The sequence below is a fragment of the Oncorhynchus clarkii genome, chromosome 17, assembly GCF_045791955.1.
Source record: "Oncorhynchus clarkii lewisi isolate Uvic-CL-2024 chromosome 17, UVic_Ocla_1.0, whole genome shotgun sequence".
Classification (NCBI taxonomy): domain Eukaryota; kingdom Metazoa; phylum Chordata; class Actinopteri; order Salmoniformes; family Salmonidae; genus Oncorhynchus; species Oncorhynchus clarkii.
In genome coordinates this window covers 40,931,752-40,958,932 of record NC_092163.1, presented here as the reverse complement: position 1 = coordinate 40,958,932, position 27,181 = coordinate 40,931,752, and the positions used below count along the sequence as shown (strand labels likewise).

At 43.5% G+C, this 27,181-nt stretch overlaps 2 protein-coding genes across 9 annotated transcripts; one reads left to right on the top strand and one right to left on the bottom strand.

Moving 5' to 3' along the window:
• Positions 1–1,064: 1,064 nt before the first annotated feature.
• LOC139369742 (ADP-ribosylation factor-like protein 8A) lies at positions 1,065–12,274 on the bottom strand. Its single transcript, XM_071109003.1, has 7 exons — positions 11,876–12,274; positions 3,219–3,299; positions 2,972–3,045; positions 2,749–2,842; positions 1,720–1,787; positions 1,412–1,482; positions 1,065–1,149 (listed from the first exon to the last, which is right to left on the bottom strand). The coding sequence occupies exons 1-7, from the start codon at positions 11,996–11,998 to the stop codon at positions 1,094–1,096; spliced, it is 567 nt and encodes a 188-aa protein (XP_070965104.1). The 5' UTR covers positions 11,999–12,274; the 3' UTR covers positions 1,065–1,093.
• Positions 12,275–12,558: 284 nt separating this feature from the next.
• On the top strand, positions 12,559–23,314 carry LOC139370861 (bombesin receptor-activated protein C6orf89 homolog). Of its 8 annotated transcripts, XR_011627191.1 has the most exons (9): positions 12,570–12,710; positions 13,352–13,720; positions 14,161–14,326; positions 14,443–14,591; positions 14,974–15,122; positions 15,465–15,600; positions 19,494–19,617; positions 19,802–21,827; positions 22,564–22,942. XR_011627191.1 is itself a non-coding variant. In XM_071110677.1 (8 exons), exons 2-8 carry the CDS (start codon positions 13,532–13,534, stop codon positions 19,882–19,884), a joined length of 996 nt encoding a protein of 331 aa, XP_070966778.1. In that variant the 5' UTR covers positions 12,559–12,710; positions 13,352–13,531; the 3' UTR covers positions 19,885–23,314. The 8 variants fall into 8 exon arrangements, 6 of the variants coding, with proteins under 6 accessions (XP_070966778.1, XP_070966780.1, XP_070966776.1 ...); XM_071110677.1 differs by having other exon boundaries at positions 12,559–12,710; positions 19,802–23,314; XM_071110679.1 differs by having other exon boundaries at positions 12,567–12,710; positions 13,292–13,720; positions 19,802–23,314.
• Positions 23,315–27,181: the final 3,867 nt, after the last annotated feature.

The window sequence follows — 27,181 nt, the reverse complement described above, 5'->3', positions numbered from 1 at the left end:
TGGTTTACTTATTGTCAAGGATATCGAACCTGCGTGAAACTTTATTGATTTATGTTGCATCAACATGGAACAATTTCCTGTAATGTCATATATATATATATATATATATATATATATATATATCTCAGTTTTGCTAACTTGTGAGCTGGCCTGTGTATTAAATTCTTCAGATTGTAGTGGAATGCTTTTCCTTTCAGTTAGGTTAAACATGCAAGAGAAAGGAGAAATGACTGTGTCCAATAAATCTCAACAAATAATTGGTCAGAGCTGATCACCTGATCAGGTTAAGAGCCAAGATGGCCACTATGTCGCTATGGGAACAGCTGTGAAGCTACAGGTTAGTTGACAGAATGAGTGAGTGTCTGTGTGAGTAGTTCTAACTTTGAATGACAGGCTAACATGATTAATTTGAGCAAGTGAAAATATATTACCTCATTGACCCAAATCTCATCCAATCAGACCCACACTGTACAAGTATAGTGTAAATATATATATATATATATATATATATATAAAAACAAAATAAACAACAGTCAATGCAAACAATAACTACTCAGTGGGTGACTGTCAAGAGTCAACATTATCCAGCCTGAAGTACACGGTGTAAAAAAATGCATACCAAAACAATTCAAACAGTGCAAATCATAATTTTTCACACTCTTTACAAGAACAGAATCACGTAGGGGGGCGGGTGTTTTTAAAGAGTAAAATGTAGGGATCTTAGATAGCTGAAAAAAAAGAAAAGGAAGGTGAGCTGAAGATGACAGGACAGCCCCTTCTCTTAGCCTCTACTCATTCCATGTACGCAGATCCGAGAAAATTGGACATTTAGAAGCATTGTGGTGATGGCTCCATATTCGCCATATTGCTCACACCTATCCAATCCTCTCAGATCTGTGTATACCAAGAGGGTAGGAGTGAAATGAAGGGACTAGAAATGGAACCAGAGCGATGAGAGAAGGGAGGAGCGGAGGGAAAGGAGGGGGAGAGGAGAGAGCAGATGAGAAGGAGGGGTACGGTTGGTCTTGGAGTTGTGGTCCTGCAGGGGAGAGGAGGAGGGGGGGGGGGGGGGCTCATCCAGTAAATTGAGGCCTCATGTTGTTGTCCTCCTGGTTCTGGAATGCTGGATCAGCCACTGTAGTGTGATATCTGCCAGAAGATAGAAACACAAATAGTTTTGTTTGTTTCAATTACTCCCATCGACACAAAAAGTATAAAAAGGTATAGTTATCAGGCCATTATTATGGAATTACATAACATTAAAAAGGGAAAGGGGATACCTAGTCAGTTGTACAACTGAAAACCCAACCCCTCGGAATCATTTAACCCAACCCCTCGGAATCATTTAACCCAACCCCTCGGAATCATTTAACCCAACCCCTCGGAATCATTTAACCATTTGTTTTCTTACCAATGTTGTCTTTTTCCTTGCAGGAGATTGAGTAACAGCAGATCTCTCTGTCCTGGATGGCTGACAGGTTCCTGTGTGAGGGCAATGTTAAAGAGAGAAAATGTAAATTACCCAGACAAATAAACACACAGACAGACAAGACACACAGACGACACACACACATAGACACACAGAAACAGACACACACACACGGATGCACAGACAGACGCACAGACAGGCGCACAGACAGGCGCACAGACAGGCGCACAGACACACACAGTAGATTGTGAAAATCATGCTAAAGGAAAAGGCAGAGCTCCCATACTCACATCCTTTCAATCAGCTCCTTCTCATCCAAGGCACCCGTAATATCTCTTTTGTTCCCCAAAACCAGTACCTGAGAGTCAACGGAAATTACATGAGTGATTTTGCCTGTGCCAATGCACCTGCTTTTAGGCTTTTCTTCTGCAAACCCAATGCCATTTAACAATAGAATCCACAGGCTTTATAACACTGTGACTAGAGCTGTGTAGTCCACTTGGAGCTGTGAACTACATTTCACAGGCTAACGCTGTAACACAGTAACTAGAGCACATTCCAAATAACAGTTGGAAGCCAATATCTGCTAGTGGAAAAACAAAGGCAGCTAAAGATAATTGGTGTGAGTAGGGGAATAGCTAGCGTCAGAACAACGTTATCCATCTTCCCTCTCTCATTTAAAATGGCTGACAGCCACACTCCCCACGGCTTTAAATAAACATGTCCTCACCCCAGTCAGCAGCATGTGTGATGTGACTCGTGTCATCCATCCCTGTGTTCTAGGCCCCTATCGTCATGTCTATGGAGAGCAGTGATGTGTTTAAAGATGACCCAATACTAACAATACTCTGAGAATCACTTGTCATCCTGTCTGGATCTCACTTCACTGCCCAGGTCTGCTAATGGTCCCCCCCCCCCCCACAGTCAATACACGTCCGGCCCCAGACAGAGACACACAATCCCCTCCCTCTGTCCTTCCCCCACCTCCATGCCTCACTCCGTCCTTCCCCCGCCTCCATCCCTCCCTACCTCCAGCACTGCTACGGCACTAGCCCTGGAGATGCTAGTAAATCTGCAACGCTCAACCACCACCCAGTTGTTTGCTCTGTCCATTCGTCGCTCTCCCCTGTCTCTCTTAAACCTGTACTCTTTCTCTTCCTCTCCTACCCCCGCCCCTCGACTTGTGTACAGCTCAGGTCAAGGTGAGCCTCTGCCGCCCATTACCTCCGTACTCCACGACACCTACACTCATCTTGACCTCTTCAGTAACATCGACACACCGATACCAATATCATATTTTTGTAAAAGGCTGTACTGACTGGGATCCCCTGTAGCTGGGGTTTGTCTAGGAGGTTGTGTAGTTCATTCTTCGAGGCCTCAATCTTCTCTGGGTCTGCAGCATCGACCATGTAACTGAGAGAGGAGAGAGAGAGAGAGATTCAGCATTACGTATTACTGCATGTGAAAGGTAAAAAGGGTACATGGATCTCTGATGAGAGGGTGTGTGTGTGTGTGTGTGTGTGTGTGTGTGTGTATACTCACACAATGGCACTGACTCCTCTGCAGTATCTCTCCCACATGCTCCGGAATCGAGGCTGACCCCCGATATCCCACAGCTGGAGAACAATGGAATGTAAGCGTACAAAACACACACGCGCGCACGCGGACTCACTCTCAGTCTCACGTAACCTGACGCGTAATACACACTATCAGCATGAGCACCAAGGACAAGTCCAGCTCATCATCAAAACATTGCCTGTGTTCTCGTCATCAGGTCTGACGCTCTGACCTTAATGGTGACGTTGCCCTTGGTGATCTTCCTCATGTTGAAGCCCACTGTAGGGATCATGTCCTCACTGAACTGTCCTGACTGGAGGGAGGGGAGGGGGGGGGGGGGGGACAGACAGAGAGAGCGACCGTTAGACACGCAGTACCGTTCAGCAGACACATTCATCATTATTATGAGCCATATTGGACGGTGATGCGTAACTCAGAGACATGACCGCAAGTCACCTGATCCCAACGGCCAGCAGCACTTTCATCCACACTCCCCCAGGCTACGTCATCAGATGCATCCTGGGAGGTGTGTATGAAGAAGAGTACATGGGGTTCCTGTACCGTACACACTCAGGTCTCAGTGCACAGTGGATAGGCCCATGTACTTTGTTTCTCACCTGAAAGCAAGGTGGTAGCGTGTTTCATGTAGCAGGATCAGTGAGTTATCTAGCCACCTTTGGATACAACGAAATAGGCCTCACTTTCTATTTTATACTAAAGGGAAGCTAACATTATCAAATGAGGTAGTAATACCAATGATTCTGACCAATAGGTCTTTCTATAAAAGGGGCAAAAGTGCGGTTCAAGCAAGCGACAACAAAGCAGTCCGCCCACCACAGATTTGGTCAACAGCTGAGGGACGGGGCTGAAGGAATGTTGCCAGTCTCAAATTCATAGACAGAGCTCTGGATGCACGGACTGGCCACGCATGAGATCAAAGTTATAGTTTTAAACATACGTTGAGGCGCTACAGTTCACATACAGAGGAGGAAAAAAATGACATTTAAAAAAAAAAAGGGGTACGACAGTTGAACTAATCTCACGAGGAATTCAGAAGCTATATTCATCAAGAATCAAGACGGATATGGAGTTGTTTCAGACTACCGCTGTGAGAGTAAGCGGACTAGAACTCACTGAAATAGTAGACAGGTTCCACGCTGAAACATTGGGTCAAATTCACGCTAGGTGTCACTGTGTCCGACAGCAATACAAGGCTATTAGGACTTTAAAAAGATTGACATTTCGGGCGCAGGGTTGAAGTTGATTCTAGAATCTGATCTCAGATCCGTTTTGCATTCCCCCCCCCACTTATGTTAAAAGGGGAAACCATTGGTTGAAACTGTAACAAAGAGCCTCCCCGCCTCTTTCGATAAAAAGCTGAGGGAAGGGGCTGGAGAAATGTAACTACTCTCAAATTCATAGACAGAACTATAGGTGCAAGGACTGACCATCCATGATATCAAAGTGATAGATTAAACCATGTTTTGAGGCTATATAGTGTTTGTTTACATTTACTTTTACAAAGGTAAAACAAGCATATATATATATACACATACATACATACATACATACATACATACATACATACATACATACATACATACATACATACATACATACATACATACATACATACATACATACATACATACATACATACATACATACATACATACATACATACATACATACATACATACATACATACATACATACATACATACATACATACATACATACATACATACATACATACATACATACATACATACATACATATATATATATACATACATATATATATATATATACACACACACACACACACACACACACGGGTTTCTGATGGGGTACGACAGTTGAACTAAGCTTGAGGCATTTATAAGTTATATTCTTCAAGAATCAGTGAGTACATATCATTCGTTTACAATTCCAAAAATGGATGTAGCAACTGCAGATTGCCCCTTTTTAAGGTTAGTAACGGGGAGGGAAAGTGGATGTTTGATCTGTACCTAGGAGAAACTACACCTCGGAGCTGACATTTCTGACGAGTCATTAAATCTGCAGAATGCTGACACCAGAGTTCAGCCTAGACAACACAACTTTCAGGAAAATGTCACGAGTTCAGCTGAAAACATTCCCAGTGGTAGTGTCGTGTTAATCTCCAGGTCTAAAATCCGTTTACAAATATAAACCCAATAGTGAAAATATGAGTAAAATGCATTATGAAAAAAAAGACTCCATTTGAGGCGCTGGCAGGTTAACTCAAGAAGAAAGCCTTCATCTTGTACTGTCGGAGTGCTGCTCCTGTACTCTCTCTGACGAACAACCTTTTCGAGTTGAGAGCAACACAGGAAGCAGAGGGAACGGCTGCCCATTAAATGAACAACTTAAAGAGCATCCACTGCGGTTGTCCTTGTGCCATCATTACAAAACAAGCTTATTTCACACCACCACCTGATGCACTTTGTTCATGAAGTCAGTTCGGTTGAGGCAAGGTTAAATAAAGTATACTAAGTAAAAGTAGGACACTAGGCCACAAAGCCATCTCTCTACTTGACATCAATATTACACTTTCACTCTATAGGGTCCTGAGACTAGTGTAATTTCCATCGTCCCGGGGGCGAGGTGTTGACCTGATCATGCAGTAGAGGTGTCTCACAAAAGACTAATGCAACCTGGAACTATATTTCAGCCAGACTGACACATTACTAGCAAAGACCTGTTCGGCCAAGGGAATAAGTCTCTCACAGACTTTCAGAGGCAGGCAGGGGATACATACACTTGTGTGTAGGCCTATCTGAACTGTGTGTAGCCCGTTTGTGTAGTTCAAATAAGAAACAGCCCGACGATCAATTGGGATCAATGGACGCAAATGTGGCGAGCGTTGCCTGTTGTGTATTTCCTAATGCAAACGCTGCATATGTCCCAATGCAAAGATTGTGAGCTCAAAGTTCACATGGAATCAATCAAAACTGAGATTTTGACCAAAATCCCTAAGATTAAGATGTAAACTTCCATAACAGTCCAAATGAAATGATAGCGAAACTACAGAAATCACTTTTTCTTCAAAGGGCAAACATTCCTGGATATAGAAACCCCAAACAGGGAGCCTATGTAAAAAAGGTCAATAGGATTTGCCTACAGCCAAGCCTACTGTTTTGATCATGGAGTGACTTCATATCAACTTGGGAGGAAATAAGCAAGGCCTTTGTTCCTCCTTCATAACCACTGAACAACATCTGACCTAAATATTGGAGAGGATCCCAGAGTAGGTAGGCCTAGTGGTTAGAGCGCTGGGCCAGTAACGGAAAGATCGCTAGATCGAAGCCCCGAGGTGACAAGGTAAAAATCTGTCGTTCTGCCCATGAACAAGGTAGTTAAACCACTGTTCCTAGGCCGTCATTGTAAATAAGAATTTGATCTTAACTGACTTGCCTAGTTAAATAATAAAAATCTAAAAATCTCTCAGTGGATGCCAGAGCAGCCCTTTGATTTTTTTCCAGGAGAAAACTGTCAAGGAGAGCCATTGTCCTCATAAGACCTCACAACATTGTATCAACGTCACATGGAACTCATTGTTAAGTCAGATGCCATTTAAGCATAATGTCACTCCCTGTCTAGAGATGATGATATAATTGGGGTCCTGAGTTTTCCCCTGACTCCATGACCTGACCAGGAAAGGAATTAGGCCTTGAGGTTGTCCTGGTCAGGTCACATGGACTAAGGTCCCTAGAAAAGACTAAGGGCCCTAGAAAAGACTAAGGGCCCTAGAAAATACTAAGGGCCCTAGCTATAATAGATTGCATTTAGCTCTGTCGGTCCTAGTCTGCTATATGGGGGGGGGGGGGGGGTAATCTCACCTAATTTATCCCATCTTATATGAAAACATATTTGTACATAAATCAAATTTGATTAGTTACGTCCACATATTCTGCAGATGTTATCGCAGGTGCAGTGAAATACTGATGTGTCTAACTCTATTGCAGTAATACCTAATAATACACACAAATCCAAAAAAGAAAATAATTAAGACATTTCAGAACGCGCAATGGCAGAGTCTGGAAAAAATCTATATGTATATGATGGTGTGTATAGACATTATGGACAGTATATGAAAGCATCCACATCTCATGGCAAACTGGCTTAAGGACAACAAAGTCAAGGTGTTGGAGTGGCCATCACAAAGCCCTGACCTCAGTCCTATAGAACATGTGGGCAGAACTGAAAAAGCGTGTGCGAGCAAAGAGGCCTACAAACCTGACTGACTCAGTTACACCAGCTCTGTCAGGAGGAATGGGCCAAAATTCACCCAACTTATTGTGTGAAGCTTGTGGAAGGCGACCCGAAACGTTTGACCTAAGTTAAACAATTTAAAGGCAATGCTACCAAATACTAATTGAATGTATGTAAACTCTACTATTATTCTGACATTTCAAATTCTAAAAATAAAAAGTGGTGATCCTAACTGACCTAAGACAGGGATTTTTTACTAGGACTAAATGTCAGGAATTGTGAAATGTATTAGGCTAAGGTGTATGTAAACTTCCGACTTCAACTGTATATAGGATGAGCCTCGACTAGAATACAGTATGTCCATATGAAGTGGGTAAAACAGTATGTAAACATTATTAGTGACCAGTGTTCAATTACTATGTACTGTACATAAGGCAACAGTCTCTAAGGTGCAGGGTAGAGTACCTGGTGGTAGCCTGGCTAGTAACAGTGACTAAGTTCAGGGCAGGGTACTGGGCAGAGGCCGGCTAGTGGTGACTAACAGACTGATGGCCTGGAGATAGAGATTGAAAAACAGTTTCTTCGGTCCCAGCTGTCTCCGCCTTCTAGATGGTAGCGGTGTGAACAGGCTGTGGCTCAGGTGGCTGTAGATGCCTTCCTGTGACACCGGGTGCTGTAGATGTCTTAGAGGGCAGGCAGCGTGCCCCAGGTACTGCGTTGGGCTGACTGCACCACCCTCTGGAGAGCCCTACAGGATGCCCGACAGGATGCTCTCAATGGTACATTGTTAGAAGTTTGTGAGGGTCTTAGTGCCTTCTTCACCGCACCGTCTGTGAGGATGGACCCATTTTAGGTTGTCCGTGATGTGCACGCAGAGGAACATGAAGCGTTTCATCCTCTCCACTGCGGCCCCGTTGATGTGGATGGGGGCGTGCTCTCTCTGCTGTCTCCCGAAGTCTACGATCAGCTCCTTTGTTTTGTTGACGTTGAGGGAGATGTTATTTATTTTTCCCGACACCACTCTGCCAGGGGCCTCACCTCCTCCCTGTAGGCCGTCTCGTCGTTGTTGGTAATCAGGCCTACCACTGCTGTTGTCTGCGAACTTGGTGAATGAGTTGGAGACATGCATGGCCACGCTTTCTTGGGTACAGTAACAACGGTGGACACCTTGAAGCAAGTGGAGAAAACAGACGGGGATAGGGAGAGATTGAATATGTCAATAAACACTCCAGCCAGCTGGACTGCACATGCTCTGAGGACGCGGCTAGGGATGCCACCTGGGTCGGCAGCCTTGCGAATGTTATCACGTTTAAATGTCTTACTCACGTAGCCCACGGAGAACGTGAGCTCAAAGTCTTTGTGAGCGGTGGTGGCTCGCGACGGCGGCACTGTGTTTTCCTCGATGTGGGCGAAGGTGTTTAGCTTGTCCGGGAGCAAGGCCTCGGTGTCCAAGACGTGGCTGGTATTCCCTTTATAATCTGTGATTTTCTGGAGTCCCTGCCCCATATGTCTTGCGTCTTAGACATTGAATTGCAAATACACTTTGTCCCTGCACTAATGTTTTGTCTGTTTGATTGACGGAGGTCATAGCAGCTCGGTTTGTACACGTCCATGTTCCCAGTCACCTTGCCATGGTTAAATGGGGTGGTTTGTGCTTTCAGTTTTGCGCGAATGCTGCCATCTATGCACAGTTTTTGGTTTGGATAAGTTCTAATCGTCACAGTGGGAATAACATTCCTCTATGCACTTCCTGATGAACCCAGTCATTGAGTCACTGTATACGAAAATGCTATTCTTGGAGGCAACCCGGAAAATATCCCAGTTTGTGTGATCAAAACAATGTAGAAGCATAGATTCTGATTGATCAGACCAAAGATTTCTGTCTATAGGAGGGGAGGGGCCGAATGCATATACACGGCCGTGACGATGACCGAAGATAATTATCTCGGGAGGTAATGCGGTCTGCATTTGATGGTAAGGTATTTCAGATTGGGAGAAAATAAATAGACTTGAGTTCCTGTACGTTACCACAATCACACCATGAGTAGTTAATCATGAAATATACGCCTCCACCTTTATTTTCCCCAGATAGTTATTTCTTCCTGTCCGCATGATGTAGGGGGAACCCTGTTGGCTCTATGGACAGGGACAGTATATCCGGAGAGCCATGATTCCGTAAAACAAAGTATGTTACAAAGTATGTCTCTGATGTCTCTCCTGAAGGAGATCCTCGCCCGGAGCTAGGCTATTTTATTGTCCAGGGACTGAATATTAGCGAGTAATATACTCGGAAGCGGTGGATGGTATGTACGCATCCTGAGTCAGACTTAAAGCCCACTCCATATTCGTCTTTTCCATCAACGGCGTCTTTGAGCAGCCCCTGGGATGAGAGAAATTCCCTCAGGGGTACAAACAAAATATTCAATTCAGGAAAGTCTCCTTTCTGATCGAAATGCTGGTGAGTGACTGCCGATCTAATATACAAAAGTTATTTTTGGCTGTACGTAATAATGCAAGAAACATTCTGCACCAATAATGTAAGAAATAACACCCAAAAAATAAATACTGCAAAGTTGGCTAGGAGCTAGGAACAGGGCGGCCATGTCTGTCGGCGCCATCTTGTTACATAGCCTATAGCCTAGCCTACAGATCTGTACTTGGATTCTTAGTACGAGTGGGATATGGCTTCAATGCTTTCACAACAACCTGGACATAGAAATGTAATGTCTACATTTAATGTCTAATGTAATATGATTCCCTCTGTCTTAAAATTGAACAGAACGCCATGTATGCTCTATACATTGCATCTCTATCTGAAAGTGTCATCCCAAAAAGTTAGAAAACTACACCATTAACAATACACTTCCCTACTGTGATCATACTGCAGTCACCCATAACCTGTGCATACTGATCAGAGCATGGCTGAGTTAGACTCTGGGCCTTCAGTTGTGCAATAGAAGCAGACGGATAAGGACACTTAACTGCCACTCACTGGGACTGTTATGAGACAGACGAGACACAAAACTGCCAGATGGGAGGATCTGACAAACCAGGATGAGTCACTAAATCACCATCTTCCCAAGTCCCTGTCTAGCACTCAGTGGGGAGCCAGGGCCAGAGCTGACAGCCTTCTTATTCTCACTCCTCCAATAAGACAGGACAACCACACTCACTGCCACCTGTGGCAGCTCAACAGATACACCACAAGGATCAGGAAGTTGGGAATTGGACGGTCTGTGAAACCAGACGGATATGGCCCCGGACAGTGAGTTTGAGAGCCCTGAGCTAAGTGGGCCTGGGGGATGGGCACAGGGCCGTGAATGGGTTGAGTATGGGGCAGAAAATGGGGATGTGATGGTGCTGGGGAAATCGGCTGAGGCTGGACTTGGAGCTGTGAATGGGGCATTGGAATGAGCTGAGGCTGGGTAATCGGCTGTGGCTAGCTGAGCCTGGGGATGGGCTGGAGCAGGGGATGAGGATTGGGCTCAGGTTGGGTAAGAGCAAGGGCAGGGTCTGGGTAGCCTCATAAGGCTTATTACTGCATATCCGTGCAGCGAACATTCATGTAAGCTCGCAAGATCAGGCAGCTTGCTAGCTAGGCTAGGGGACGTAGATAGGGCTGGGAGATTGGGCTCAGCTGGAGCAGGCAGATGCAAGGAGGTAAAGTCCAGGTTTAATTTATGCGCTCTATAAAACAGGTGAATTTATACACATATGACCTTCTTCTGCACAGCCTGGTTTTGTGTGTGTTCGCAGAGGGGATACTCATCAGCACTGGTAGAGGGGTGAACACACACACCTACAGTATTAACACAAATTTGAATAAAGATAGGCTAATCATGTCCTCTTCATACAAAAATACCTGTAGAATGTACAAGCCATTATACACCCATCCACATACCACACTGCAAGGATATCACTACAATCACACGTTGGCTGGTGAGAGGCTTGATACAGTGTTGCAATGGAGCAGGGGAAAGGGTTGTTGTTGTTGCCACAAAGTAGAAGCATATAAGGAGTGGGTGATACAATGAATACAGTCAGAGTGGAGGCCAATATCAAATGTACAGCCCAACTGTGACCTACTGGCTGTATGTCAGAGAGATACACTATTTTAGGGCCTGGTGTAGCCTGCAGTGTGTAAAAGTACTTCAACCAATGTAGGCCTATGCCTTGGTCATTTCTGGTCCTAGTCTTGGCCTTTTCTAGTTCCTTGTCATAGATTCATGTAAGCAGTATCAGCATCCTAATCCAAGACCTTGGTTTGGACATTCCTGGGCGGATTTAGCCCCAGCACATTTTACTGCACATAATTATCTAGGTTATGTGTAACATATACACTCTCTGGTGTACAATGAAATAACCGTGCACCATTTCAAGGTTGTAAATGCAGTCTCCATCCTTCAATAAATCATATAGGCCAATTAATTTAGCATATCGTCCTATTCAATTACATCTAGACATTATTCACACACACAGTCTATTTGTTTCTAGCCAGGACGAAAAGGTCCGGATTACGAATAATGCTGCGACACTGTACCAATTGAAAGGAGGAGCGGCGGTTCAATCACGAGACCGCTACTTTGTGCAAAGGTCCGTTCCCATCGTAATCGGTGCACACACACAGACGGAGCGAGTAAACTGAGAAATTACCGCTATTACGTTGACGAAGGTGGTTTTCCCCGAATACTGCAGACCGACCAGTGTCAACTCCATCTCCTCCTTCCAAAATAGCTGTTTAAACCAGTCCAACAGCTTGTTAAAAAGGGCTATCATCTTGAGAGTGTGGCTAGGGTAGCAAAATATCAACTGACTGGATGTCTTCGCCGCCGCTATCAGATGGGAGGAATGCGAAGATGTGACCCGTTTCAGTCCTCAAGGGTCGCAATATAAACGGCGATGTTTTGATTAGACGCCTTACAGAATGTTAATTGTTTTTAAAGCCTCTTATTTTCTTGCGGTCATTATTGCTTTTTTCCCCCTTCGTTCCTTCCTAATCGGGTGGGGTTTTAGATCCATGCACAGCTGATCCACGAAACAAAGCGCGGAAAGGGGCGCTTTGATGAAAGGAGCAAGTATGAGTAGCTGCAGTTGCGATCACTGAGGTGTAAAACCGATTCACCCTCTACCGGTTGATAAGATATATTACACTAAATATATCATTTTGTGGCCAGGCAGATTCGTCTATTTAATTATTTTATACATTCAAAACAAATACTACCAATACAAGACAAACAAGAGTAAGAATATACGTTAGTTTTAATCCATACAATTGTACTAATTATATTATATTTAAACATCAATCTTGAGTTTTGCTACTCGAATCTGATGTTGACACTCTCAACTTGAATCTGTAAAACAGGGAAGTCAAGTGACATCGCAAATTCTCAAGCACCAAGAAAAGTGGGGAAAGGTTGGTTGGTCGACACGAAGCTAAATATGAGCAAGACATAGTGGATCTGTAATTGCACATTAACCGTGAATTACGGTGAGTTTGTGGTCAATGTTTGACAAATGACTTGATCTTATAAAATATAGTTACACCTGTTAGTAGCTAAGTTAGCTAGCTAGTAACCCTAGCAGAGACTCATTTTCGTAAATATCTGACCCTAGCCACTTAGCTAGCTTTATTTCTTCACCCCACTGCTGCAACTGACACTCATTTCTGGTTTCACTGGGGCTCCCGAGTGGCGCAGCGGTCAAAGGCACTGCATCTCAGTGTTAGAAGCGTCACTACAGACCCTGGGTCGATTCCTGGCTGTATCACTAGCGGCCGTGATTGGTATTCCCATAGGGTGGCGCACAATTGGCCCTGCGGCGTTAGGGTTTGGCCAGGGTAGGCCGTCATTGTAAATAAGAATGTGTTCTTAACTGACTTGCCTAGTTTAAAGGTTAAATTTATGTGCACATGACAATAATATCAACAAACAATTGAGAGGTTGAAAACGTTGGGACAACATCTAAGCAGGCAGAGACATATGTCCTTAACAAAACTACAAATGTACAGAACGCGTCGACCAAGTTCAACTCGATGTCAATCTAACCATTTTTTGTTGTTGTTGCTTACAGTTCATGTGGGCCTCTGAATGCTTGTGTTGACATTGACATGGTGTATATTTTTGACCACAGTCCAAGGCCAAGTTCCGCTATATCATCTGGATTGTTTGTGTAACTTCTGTCTGGGGCTTTGGAAGTGCTGTTTTTCCCAACCTCTGAGGGAATATGAGTTACACAGCAACAAACCGAAGACTAGAGGCACTGTCCCTTCTAAAATAACTGTTGACTAGATTCATTTGGACCACGTTTGTCATGGGCACCACGCTGAGTGAGCCTTGCATCTACGACAAGCTGTCAGAGAGCATCGATATTCTCCGCCAGTCGGGGTATCGCTATGGCATGTCAGAGAGGGAGATCGAGAAGTTTATCAAACAAGTCCTGGAGACCAACGAGCCTCGACGAGACCCGCCACAATTCCCTATCCTTCGAGCCACTATCAAGGTAAGATGTGCACACACACACACACACGTGGTGGCCACAGATCATATATCAAGCAATGGGACTTTCGATGTCCATCAGCTAATCATATGCCAGTCAACATATCAAAAGCACATTGCAGGGATTGTCATTAAGGTTTGAAAGGCACTCACCCATTGAGCAAGTCAGGAGCATTTTTTTGGTTGCCGGAAGATTATGATCACTTGCCTGAAAATGTAAAGTGGCTATTCACCTACACACGGGAGGACCCAGCAAGACCAGACTACTGGAATTCTTTGCATTTTGGTTATCAGTCCAAAACTCACCTGCCCAAGGTGGAAACCTCAGAGCAGGCTCAATTTGCAGGTCTACTCAGGTCACTTGCCCCGGTAATTAGACAACCCTTAATGTCAATCTCTGCATTGATCAACCATCCTCTCACTGTCCTCATCTCCTTACTGTAGTTTGTGGTAGCGGTAGGCTTTCTGTTGATGGTGGTGCTGGCCTTCACCTACCCCCAAACTCGGCCCCAGCTAGGTGTGATGTACACGGGGGGACACAACTGGGCCTCCCCCCTCAGCCATGTCAGACTACTAGCTCTGCCCATCGCCAAGAAGTACAACCTGCAAGGTACAGCTACTGAGGGAAAAGACCTATGTTATACACTAGTTGTTCACTATAGATGGATCTTTGTTCCTAGCCAGTGTGTGTGTAATAACAGCTTCCAGACTGTCTCTCTCCTGTAGGTTTCCATGAGTGGTGGAGTGTGGGGGCTCTGCGGCAGGGCCTGGTCAACTGTTCTGGCTGTGCAGAGGTCTCCTCTGTGCTGGAGGTCCCCGAGACCCTCAGAGAGTCTGCAGCCATGCGCAGGGGGCCACAACCTGTGCTGCTTAAGGTACGACCACCACTGCAAGTAAGAATTTAAAGTAAGCATTTCGTTGGTCGATGTATACCATGCGTGTCCCGTACATACATACATACATACATACATACATGGCTAATAAAACTTGAAACACTAACACCATACAAATTTACTCAAATATACATTTTAGTTCAACAGGAAAACAGCAATATCACTGAAAGGAAATGTTTTTGTTAGACTGAAAATCTTAGTTAGACTGGAAAAACAACAATGTACCTGAACGTGAGTGTCCAGTCTGCTTATTGTTTACAGGTCCATCACAGCATACAGCATATACATATTGTGCTAGTTCATTTAGCTAACATCGGCAGTCTTTTCTGCCCTGTGCCGACGTCTGTCCCCTGTCTTTATGCAGGGTGGGGAGTATCTGTGCATGCAGAGGCAGCAGCTAGAGGAGCTATACTCCACGCACTCCGGCTCCATGAGTATACTAGTGGAGAAAGACAACTTACTGTCACATGACGAGGGTTTTCCACAGGGCCCAGCAAACTTCACCCTGCTCTGGTACACACACACTTACACATATAGATGCACACACTAACGCATATAGGCTGCTCTTTAATTATTTGTTACTTTATTTTTTTTATTTTTGTAGGTATTTGTCTTAACTGCATTGTTGGTTAAGGGCTTGTGAGTAAGCATTTCACTGTAAGGCCTGTTGTATTCGGCGCATGTGACAAATAAAATGTGATATAGATACAAACACACACACTTGCGTGCAGATATGCACATGCACACACAGAGAAACCCAACCACACCCACAAATGCATATGATTTAGTAAACAGGTCTCAAGGAAGGAAGAAAATAAGGATGCATTTGTCAGTGTCCTCCCCTTCTTTCTCTAGGAGGTTTACATCTGTGGCCAGAGAGAAGGTGTTAAGGTGGCTGTTCCCCAAGGCTGAGCTATGTCCCCTACTGGACAGCGCTGGAACAACATTGCAGCGTTGCCTGGTCACGCATAGTGCCAACTCTCAGAGCAGAGTGAGTCTGGCCTCTAACGAAGTCCAAATAGACAAGCATGTACGGTGCCTTCGGGAAAGTATTCAGACCCCTTGACATTTTCCACATTATGTTATACTAAAATGGATAAAAAATTAAAATAAAAAAAATCCTCAGCAATGTACACACAATACCCCATAATGTCAAAGTGAATACAGGTTTTTAGATTTTTTGCAAATGTATAAAAAATAAAATAAAACAGTTACCTTATTTACACTAGACCCTTTACTATGAGGCTCGAAATTGAGCTCGGGTGCATCCTGTTCCCATTGATCATCCTTGATGTTTCTACAACTTGGAGCCCACCTGTTGTAAATTCAATTAATTGGACATGATTTGGAAAGGCACACACCTGTCTATATAAGGTCCAACAGTTGACAGTGCATGTCAGAGCAAAAATCAAGCCACGAGGTCAAAAAAATGGTACGTAGGACTTCGAGACAGGATTGTTTGAAGGCACAGATCTGGGGAAGTTTGAAACCACCAAGACTCCTAGAGCTGGCCGCCAGACCAAACTGAGTAATCGGAGTGTGGACTAGATATAGTCCTTGGTTCACTCCAGACCTGTCTGCCCTTGACCAACACAAAAACATCCTGTGGCATTCTGCATTAGCATCGAATAGCCCCCGTGATATGCAACTTTTCAGGTAAGTTAGGAACAAATGTATACAGGCAGTTAGGAAAGCTAAGCCCAGAAATGTGCATCCTGTAGTACTAACTCAAAGTTCTAGGACACTAAAGTCCATGGAGGATAAGAGCACCTCCTCCCAACTGCCCACTGCTCTGAGGCTAGGAAACACTCACCACCGATAAATCCACTATAATTGGGAATTTCAATAAGCATTTCTCTACGGCTGGCCATGCTTTCCAGCTGGCTACCCCAACCCCGGTCAACTGCCCGGCACCCTCCTCAGCAACCCGCCAAAGCCCCCACCATTTCTCCTTTACCCAAATCCAGATAGCTAATGTTCTGAAAGAGCTGCAGAATCTGGACCCCTACAAATCAGCCGGGCTAGACAATCTGGACCCTCTCTTTCTAAAATTATCTGCCGAAATTGTTGTAACCCCTATTACTAGCCTGTTCAACCTCTTTCGTATCGTCTGAGATTCCCAAAGATTGGAAAGCTGCCGCAGTCAACCCCCTCTTCACACTCTAAACCCAAACTGCTATAGACATATCTATCCTACCATGTCTTTCTAAGGTATTCGAAAGCCAAGTTAACGAACAGATTACCAACCATTTCGAATCCCACCGTACCTTCTCTGCTATGCAATCTGGTTTTAGAGCTGGTCATGGGTGCACCTCAGCCATGCTCAAGGTCCTAAACGACATCATAACCGCCATCGATAAGAGACATTACTGTGCAGCTGTATTCATCGACCTGGCCAAGGCTTTTGACTCTGTCAATCACCACATTCTTATTGGAAGACTCGACAGCCTTGGTTTCTCAAATGATTGCCTCGCCTGGTTTACCAACTACTTCTCTGATAGAGTTCACTGTTCACTGAGTCAAATCGGAGGGCCTTTTGTCTGGACCTCTGGCAGTCTTTATGGGGGTGCCACAGGGTTCAATCCTCGGGTCGACTCTCTTCTCTGTATACATCAATGATGTTGCTCTTGCTGCTGGTGATTCTCTGATACACCTCTACGCAGATGACCCCATTCTGTATACTTCTAGCCCCTCTTTAGACACTGTGTTAACTAACCTCCAGACGAGCTTCAATGCCATACAACTCTCCTTCCGTGGCCTCCAACTGCTCTTAAACGCAAGTAAAACTAAATGCATGCTATTCAACCGATCCCTGCCCGCACCTGCTCACCCGTCCAACATCACTACTCTGGACGGCTCTGACTTAGAATACGTGGACAACTACAAATACCTAGTTGTCTGGTTAGACTGTAAACTCTCCTTCCAGACTCACATTAAGCATCTCCAATCTAGAATTGGCTTCCTATATCGCAACAAAGCATCCTTCATTCATGCTGCCAAACATACCCTCGTAAAACTGACCATCCTACCGATCCTTGACTTCGGTGATGTAATCTATAAAATAGCCTCAAACACTCTACTCAACAAACTGGATGCAGTCTATCACAGTGCCATCCGTTTTGCCCCCAAAGCCCCATACACTACCCCCCATTGCGACCTGTTCGCTCTCGTTGGTTGGCCCTCGTCTCATACTCGTCACCAAACCCACTGGCTACAGGTTATCTTCAAGTCTCTGCTAGGTAAAGCCCCACCTTATCTCAGCTCACTGGTCACCATAGCAGCACCCACTCGTAGCACGTGCTCCAGCAGGTATATCTCACTGGTCACCCCCAAAGCCAATTCCTCCTTTGGTCGTCTTTCCTTCCAGTTCTCTGCCGTCAATGACTGGAACGAACTGCAAAAATCTCTGAAGCTGGAGACTCATTTCGCCATCACTAACTTTAAGCATCAGCTGTCAGAGCAGCTCACAGATCACTGCACCTGTACATAGATGGGCAGTTTACAGATTGGCTATCTACCTACCTCATCCCCATACTGTATTTGTTTATTTATCTTGCTCCTTTGCACCGCAGTATCTCCACTTGCACATTCATCTTCTGCACATCTACCATTCCAGTGTTTAATTGCTATATTGTAAATTCTTCGCCAACATGGCCTATTTATTGCCTTAACTCCCTTATCTTACCTCATTTGCTTTCACTGTATATAGACTTTTTGTTTTATTTTGTTCTACTGTATTATTGACGATGTTTTGTTTATTCCATGTGTAACTCTGTGTTGTTGTATGTGTCAAATTGCTATGCTTTATCTTGGCCAGGTCGCAGTGGCAAATGAGAACTTGTTCTAGCCTACCTGCTTAAATAAAGGTGTGTGGTGTGGGGGGGAGGGAGAAGGGCCTTTTGTCAGGGAGGTGACCAAGAACCAGATGGCCACTGACAGAGCTCCAGAGTTCCTCTGTGGAGATGGGAGAACCATCCAGAAGGACAACCATCTCTGCAGCACTCCACCAATCAGGCCTTTATTGTAGAGTGGCCAGACGGAAGCCACTCCTCAGTAAAAGACCCATGACAGCCCAGTTGGAGTTTGCCAAAGGGTACCTAAAGACTCTCCATAAGAAACAAGATTCTCTGGTCTGATTAAACCAAGATTGAATTATTTGGCCTGAATGCCAAGCACCACGTCTGGCGGAAACATGGCACAGGGATGCTAGGGATGCTACGTTGAAGCATGGTGGTGGCAGAATCATGCTGTGGTGATGTTTTTCAGAAACAGGGACTGGGAGACTTGTCAGGATCAAGGCAAAGATGAACAGAGCAAAGTACAGAGAGCTCCTTGATGAAAACCTGCTCCAGAGCGCTCAGGACCTCAGACTGGGGCGAAGGTTTAACTTCCAACAGGACAATGACCCTAAGCACACAGCCCACACAACGCAGGAGTGGATTCGGGAAAAGTCTCTGAATGTTCTTGAGTGGCCCAGCCAGAGCCCGGACTTGAACCTGATCGAACATCTCTGGAGGAACCTGAATAGCTGTGCAGCAACGTTCCCCATCTAACCTGACAGAGCTTGAGAGGATCTGCAGAGAAGAATGGGAGAAACTCCCCAAATATAGGTGTGCCAAGCTTGTAGCATCATACCCAAGAATACTCAATTCTGTAATGGCTGCCAAAACTGCTTCAACAAAGTCTGAATAGTTATGTAAATGTGATATTTCAGGTTTTGTTTTTATTAGCAAATACATTTTAGAATTAGGCTGTAACGTAACAAAATGTTGAAAAAGTCAAGGGGTCTGAATGCTTTCCGAAGGCACTGTATGTTTGTTGTTATGGTGTTTGTCTTGATTCAGCTGTGTGCTGTTACAGTGGTATTGTGCGTGTGTGTTTCAGGGGGTGCGAGTGCTGGGCTGGCTGGTGGTAGGAGAGGGCCTGCCCACAGTTAGAGTGCTCCCGGTCCACCACTGTCAGAAACACTGCAGCTCCTTCAACCTCTGGCTGGGACCTGGAGATATGGGTGAGAAGAACACACACACACACTGCAAGTATACTGTGTAATATTGTAAGTATACTGTAACCATTGTTAGTTAATTATTTGAATTGTGTCTTTGTGCTAGGCAGTAACCAAAGCCTGATTTAGACCTATACAAATTTGCATTTAGTTTGACCTCATTGTGACCTTTGTGCTTTGACCCTGCCAGTGTACGCTGACCCGCTTTACTGGCAGATGGAGCTGTTCCCCGGCCGAGACCAAAACATAGTTTGTGACGGCTCCACTTTCTGAGGGAGGAGAGGCACAACCGAATGGGAGGAAGACGGAGGGAGAGAGTGAAGGGTTCTGTCATACAGAACTCTTGAAACTCCATTCCGGTCTTGACATCTGCATACTGGCTGAGTATCACTTCCTGTAGAGTCCGAGTGTGATTGGACCTTTTAACCGTCCCTTGCAGGCTAGTCCCGCCCTCCTCTAGGTATGGGAAAGCACACTCACCACAGGCACAATATAGACTGAAGAAATCTGAACACCTCTCATCTCCCCTACCCTTCTCTGGCCTAATACCAAACTGCTCTCTAGCCCCTACTTGTGCCTCTTTGTTGATATCCCTTCGCAGATCTAAGACAACAGGATGGTTGTAAGCAGGGAGCGACCACTCTCAGGCTTGGAGGTGTGTGTCTCGATGAGGAAGAGGCTGGAATGTTCTCAAACTCGGACCGTTTGCCTCAGAGGAAAAATGGAGAGAGTGACTGATTTAAAAAATGTTGAACATCAGAAGGTGTTGCCTCTGTTTTGTTCAGTTGGAATGTTCAAGATTGTTTTGGTTATGTTTTTTAGTTGTGATCAAATCACACCGCCACAACAGGAAAAATGGGACAGTTTTGTGGCGCTGCCCTCCCTTCATCTACTCACTCTTATACCGGACCGTATTCATCACCTAAGTTCAACATGTCGCTGCTAGTGTAACAATGACAGTTGGTTAGGAGGATGTATGAAATTGATTTGTCAGTTTAGGGAATTGCATTTGATTACTGAAAGTGCAGATCTTGTATTTAATATATAGTTGATAAGTGCTTGTGCCATAATTTCAGAAAGACTAAAATGCTATTTCTTAAGGTTCTTTTGACTAACTGTTTTTGTTTTGTCACTGCTTTTTCCCCTGTCATCCAGTCTCCCGCGTGAGCACTAACAAGCCAGAGTTTGTTTTAGTGATGTCACAGTGTTTGATGTTTTGTCACTAACGCTATAGTCCCAGTCAGTATTAGATAAAACGTTGCGGCCCTGCCGCTTATGGGGAAAACAGCCTGTAGTTACCTAGGTTACCCCATTGGTTCACAGCCAAAACATTTTTCAAATGCAATTTTCTTGTTGTTTCAACATTGCTTGCCTTCTCACTACTTAGGAAAAAAACAAATATTCTAGGGCTTCCCTCATGCGCCTTTACATGATGGTGCTAGCAGCTGAGTGAGTGCTACCGACCGGAACATTAAGCTAGCCAAGACAAACAACACAAAACAAACAAAAAGTAGTGAGTGGCGTTACAAACGGACTATACTAAACAAGTTAAATGTCTTACCGATGATTAAATGTTTTCCACACACAGATACCTTTTAGCCTACTTAGACACAAGGTCCCCGCATCTCCCATGCCGAGAATAGCCTGAAGCCACAGGGCTCTTCTCGCAGGCTCCATTTCCTTGGGTGGGAGCATTTGGAACCGCTGGTTGTGATTTTTGACCTGGTTACATGTACATTGAACAACACAGCAGATTTTCTCTATGTTTTGTTATTTCTGTTTACCAAAAAATTGATAACAAAGTTGGCTCTTTTACACTGGGGGTCAATGGGAAATAAGTTTTGTCTTCCCCAATTTGTGGGCATGGTTGAGGGGAATTCTTTATTATTATGTGAATAGCGACATGGACTATCGATGTTCAGAGATTTGATCCGGTTCTATTGTCAACATAGTGTTTATAGAGTTTTAATCTCTCAGAATTCACCATTGTCACATTATGGCCTTATTGTTAAGCTATATTTTAACATTTTAAATGAATCTGTTTTTCAGCTTTCCTGTTGGAGCTGCCTTCTTTTATCATTATTTATTGTTTCAAGTTCAAATGATGTCCATGTACTGGAACCTAAGCTATTAAGTGGTTGTTCTTGTTCATCTCTTCATGACTGTGGATGTATTGGCATGTACTACTGCCATATTGCATAATACATACTATGAATGCATCTGTTCTTTTGGTAGTACACATGTCTAATTCCCTCCTTTGTATGAACTCTGAGGATAGTGCCAAAAATAGTCTATTGTGAAGGAAGAAGTTCGATTATTTTTTTTTTTTTTTTTTTTTTTTAACCAAATCTTTAAAAAAAATCTTTAAATGGCATGTTAGAAGGGTCCAGACATTTTCTTTGCGATTTCACTTGTTTTTGAGGAACTTATCCAAAATATAATATTAAGTTGCTGAGACAATTTCATGTGTACATCTAAAGGGGTAAGTTTCTGGGGTAAGTTTCTCAAAAACAAGTGAAATAGCAAAAAAGTTTCTGGACCCTTCCATAACATGCCATTTATATCCACCCATCAAAGTTCTCCAGGTGGATATAAATTAGAATCCACACAGTGGCTGTCGGTTTCTCTCTCTCCTGTCTGAAACCCAGTTGGGTGGGTGAGATATCTTTACCATTACATCTTCTTTGACACTCAAAATATAGTTGTGGTTCAAGGCCCTCGGCTTTGACCAACCAATATCACCTCCTTCCTAAACCTGACACATTTCCCTTGAGTTCAAGCTTGCCTTTTTCATATCACACCTTTCTTATAGTGCACTGTATGTCATTGCATATATTATCCTAGCTACAGATTGTATGCCAGATAATGTGATATAACCAAATATTTTTGGGGTCCAGTAACCAGAGACTTTTATAATAGGTTATATCACATTATCTGGCATACTATCTGTAGCTAATATTCTCCCTGTTTTATTTTCTTTTTCTGTTAGCAAGCTCAAGGCTACTTAATTTGGTGTCCCTCAAGCAGTCCATTGTGGGTTCTTTGTATTGAAAACGGGGCAATGTATATCACTGGCTTTAAATGTGATTACTTTGGTGAAAGCGGCAATTCAACCTTTTCTTATTGGCTTTGAACAATAGTTTTGTATGATCAAATTGCAATGTGAGTCAAGAATTGGACACTTGTTTTGGTTGTGTGTGCTTAATAGGTGTCATGGAAATCAACACTTTAGTTTGACTATTGTATTTTTGATATCCCTTTAAATCATGATGTTATAAAATGTGCAATAATTTCCATGTTGTATCTTAAAATCAGAGAGCGTTATATCAAATAGTTTGATTTCATGCACTCTTGTGTCGTCTCTGGCTTCTTTAATGTGATGCCAAGCTATTATCAAATCGATTATGTGATTTTAATTAAGCCACTCGTTAATAACCTGGGGCACCACGGAAGAGTTTGTTTATATAGCGTGACTATCTCCCAAATCCATTCTTAAATAGTGGCAGGTAGCCAAGTGGTTAAGAGTGTTGGGCCAGTAACCAAAAGGTTGCTAGATCGAATCCCTGAGCTGACAAGGTAAAAATCTGTCGTTCTGCCCCTGAACAAGGCTGTTAACCCACTGTTCCTAGGCCATCATTGTAAATAAGAATTTGTTCTTAACTGACTTGCCTAGTTAAATAAAGGTTAAATCATTTTTTTAAAATACATGATCTTTTATATCAATAGCAGTCAATCAGTCATTAATTATTATTTACATAATATCAGTCTCATCTGAAAGTTGTAAAATTATTGGTTATCTACGAACCCAGCCTTTACTATGAATCATCCATCCACATTTGCGCAATTATTTATTTACTAACTAATTAAACAATTACAGAATATACCATACATAATAACATTATACAGTAAATACCATCCCTAGTGGACTAAACAAAAACAGTTTTGTTATAACACGATAGATTCAGAGATAATAAAGGGGAGGTTCAGAAGGAAGACTAAGGAATGGGTCACTATCGGACATGGGAAGCTATTCTCACAAATACCTATGCCACTAATGATCGCTCGTTCGGAGAAAGGTAATGCATTGTATTTATGTGAAGCTGCCTTCGATAGTTGAGCTGGTTTGCCCAGTTGATGTCGCCATTCTCCTTTGTTGATTCTTCTGGGTCAATGTTCTTACTAGATTTGCTACCTTTTCAGCTGCAGTCTGTTAGGCTGTAATCTAGGACTCACTTCTTGAGTGATCAATAGTTCAGAGTTCATACCATTTCAAGTGTGGAGCAAGCTTTCATGTTCTGGCCTGTAGATTGGAAATTACAATTAGCCCTTTTTAAACATGAGGACCTCACGGTATTTGGAACTGAGGTGACTTTTCATCACAGGAGCTTATATTCTAGAGTGGAAAAGGGGTTGGTTCATCATATCCAACCAATGTCTATTCACTTGGGCGTGGCTACTGACTGGGCACAAGTTACCAAAAACAAAGATTTTCATTTTAGAAGACGAAATCACATTATCTTTTCAAAAGTATTCTTATACTTCGTTAGACATTTTATCCCACATTCAGATGCAAGCCTCATAACTGAACCTGTCTAAACAGAGTTAGGGTAATGTGGCTGTGTTGTATTTCATGAGGTCACAAACATGAAACAAAACAGACCGGGTCGTAGCTGGCTTCTCCACTGACCATTTATTTCCACATTCTCTAAATTAGGAATAATGTTTAATTCTCCAATTCGGGAGGTAGGAGTATTTGGCGGGAGAGTCCCTTTGTCTTACTGTGACACTCTCCATACTGCATGTTGCAAGGGAGAAGAGGGCCTCTGCCAGGAATTTATGGAGCTGTTGCAAAAACTGCCCCCTCCTAAGGAGGAGGGGGGGGGTCACATCTCTGCTAGAGGGCTAGCGTCATGACATCTGTCAGACGCTGAATGTTAGGATAATATTTATAAATAAATGTGTTTCCGGTCTACTGTGAGTGAGGTTGCTTGTCAGGTATGTTCATTTTATTTCACCTTTTATTTATCCAGGTAGGCCAGTTGAGAACAAGTTCTCATTTACAACTGCGACCTGGCCAAGATAAAGCAAAGCAGTGCGACACAAACACAGCGTTATGCATGGGATAAACAAACATACAGTCAATAACACAATAGAAAAATCTATATGCAGTGTGTGCAAATGTAGTAAGATTAGGGAGGTAAGGCAATAAATAAGCCATAGTGGCGAAATAATTACAATTTAGCATTAACACGAGTGATATATGTGCAAGTAGAGATACTGGGGTGCAAAGGAGCAAATAAAAGAATAATATGGGGATGAGGTAGTTGGGTTGTTTACAGATGGGCTGTGTACAGGTGCAATGATCAGTAAGCTGCTCTGACAGCTGATGTTTAAAGTTAGTGAGGGTGATATACAGTGCCTTGCGAAAGTATTCGGCCCCCTTGAACTTTGCGACTTTTTGCCACATTTCAGGCTTCAAACATAAAGATATAAAACTGTATTTTTTTGTGAAGAATCAACAACAAGTGGGACACAATCATGAAGTGGAACGACATTTATTGGATATTTCAAACTTTTTTAACAAATCAAAAACTGAAAAATTGGGCGTGCAAAATTATTCAGCCCCCTTAAGTTAATACTTTGTAGCGCCACCTTTTGCTGCGATTACAGCTGTAAGTCGCTGGGGTATGTCTCTATCAGTTTTGCGCATCGAGAGACTGAATTTTTTTCCCATTCCTCCTTGCAAAACAGCTCGAGCTCAGTGAGGTTGGATGGAGAGCATTTGTGAACAGCAGTTTTCAGTTCTTTCCACAGATTCTCGATTGGATTCAGGTCTGGACTTTGACTTGGCCATTCTAACACCTAGATATGTTTATTTTTTAACCATTCCATTGTAGATTTTGCTTTATGTTTTGGATCATTGTCTTGTTGGAAGACAAATCTCCGTCCCAGTCTCAGGTCTTTTGCAGACTCCATCATGTTTTCTTCCAGAATGGTCCTGTATTTGGCTCCATCCATCTTCCCATCAATTTTAACCATCTTCCCTGTCCCTGCTGAAGAAAAGCAGGCCCAAACCATGATGCTGCCACCACCATGTTTGACAGTGGGGATGGTGTGTTCAGCTGTGTTGCTTTTACACCAAACATAACGTTTTGCATTGTTGCCAAAAAGTTCAATTTTGGTTTCATCTGACCAGAGCACCTTCTTCCACATGTTTGGTGTGTCTCCCAGGTGGCTTGTGGCAAACTTTAAACAACACTTTTTATGGATATCTTTAAGAAATGGCTTTCTTCTTGCCACTCTTTCATAAAGGCCAGATTTGTGCAATATACGACTGACTGATTGTTGTCCTATGGACAGAGTCTCCCACCTCAGCTGTAGATCTCTGCAGTTCATCCAGAGTGATCATGGGCCTCTTGGCTGCATCTCTGATCAGTCTTCTCCTTGTATGAGCTGAAAGTTTAGAGGGACGGCCAGGTCTTGGTAGATTTGCAGTGGTCTGATACTCCTTCCATTTCAATATTATCGCTTGCACAGTGCTCCTTGGGATCTTTAAAGCTTGGGAAATCTTTTTGTATCCAAATCCGGCTTTAAACTTCTTCACAACAGTATCTCGGACCTGCCTGGTGTGTTCCTTGTTCTTCATGATGCTCTCTGCGCTTTTAACGGACCTCTGAGACTATCACAGTGCAGGTGCATTTATACTGAGACTTGATTACACACAGGTGGATTGTATTTATCATCATTAGTCATTTAGGTCAACATTGGATCATTCAGAGATCCTCACTGAACTTCTGGAGAGAGTTTGCTGCACTGAAAGTAAAGGGGCTGAATAATTTTGCACGCCCAATTTTTCAGTTTTTGATTTGTTAAAAAAGTTTGAAATATCCAATAAATGTCGTTCCACTTCATGATTGTGTCCCACTTGTTGTTGATTCTTCACAAACAAATACAGTTTTATATCTTTATGTTTGAAGCCTGAAATGTGGCAAAAGGTCGCAAAGTTCAAGGGGGCCGAATACTTTCGCAAGGCACTGTAAGTCTCCAGCTTCAGTGATTTTTGCAATTCGTTCCAGTCATTGGCAGCAGAGAACTGGATGGAAAGGCATCCAAAGGAGGAGTTGGCTTTGGGAATGACCAGTGAAATATACCTGCTGGAGCGTGTGCTACGGGTGGGTGCTGCTATGGTGACCAGTGAGCTGAGATAAAGCGAAGATTTACCTAGCAAAGACTTATAGATGACCTGGAGCCAGTGGGTTTGGCGACGAATATGAATCGAGGGCCAGTCAACGAGAGCATACAGGTCGCAATGGTGGGTGGTATATGGGGCTTTGGTGACTAAACTGATGGCACTGTGATAGACGACATCCAATTTGCTGAGTAGAGTGTTTGAGGCTATTTTGTAAATGACATCGCCAAAGTCGAGGATCGGTAGGATAGTCAGTTTTACGAGGGTATGTTTGGCAGCATGAGTGAAGGAGGCTTTGTTGCGAAATAGGAAGCCAATTCTAGATTTAATTTTGGATTGGAAATGTGAGATGCTTAATGTGAGTCTGGAAGGAGAGTTTAC

Bases quoted from the DNA above. Each gene is read 5' to 3' on its own strand.
- LOC139369742 (XM_071109003.1), bottom strand. From the start codon at position 11,998: ATGATAGCCCTTTTTAACAAGCTGTTGGACTGGTTTAAACAGCTATTT. The intron at 1,483-1,719 runs GTGAGTATGGGA...GCCCTCACACAG, and splicing joins AAGGAGCTGATTGAAAGGAT to GAACCTGTCAGCCATCCAGG. The intron at 1,150-1,411 runs GTAAGAAAACAA...ATCTTCTGGCAG, and splicing joins CAAGGAAAAAGACAACATTG to ATATCACACTACAGTGGCTG.
- LOC139370861 (XM_071110675.1), top strand. From the start codon at position 13,532: ATGGGCACCACGCTGAGTGAGCCTTGCATCTACGACAAGCTGTCAGAG. The intron at 14,327-14,442 runs GTACAGCTACTG...TCTCTCCTGTAG, and splicing joins CAAGAAGTACAACCTGCAAG to GTTTCCATGAGTGGTGGAGT. The intron at 14,610-14,973 runs GTAAGAATTTAA...GTCTTTATGCAG, and splicing joins AGGTACGACCACCACTGCAA to GGTGGGGAGTATCTGTGCAT.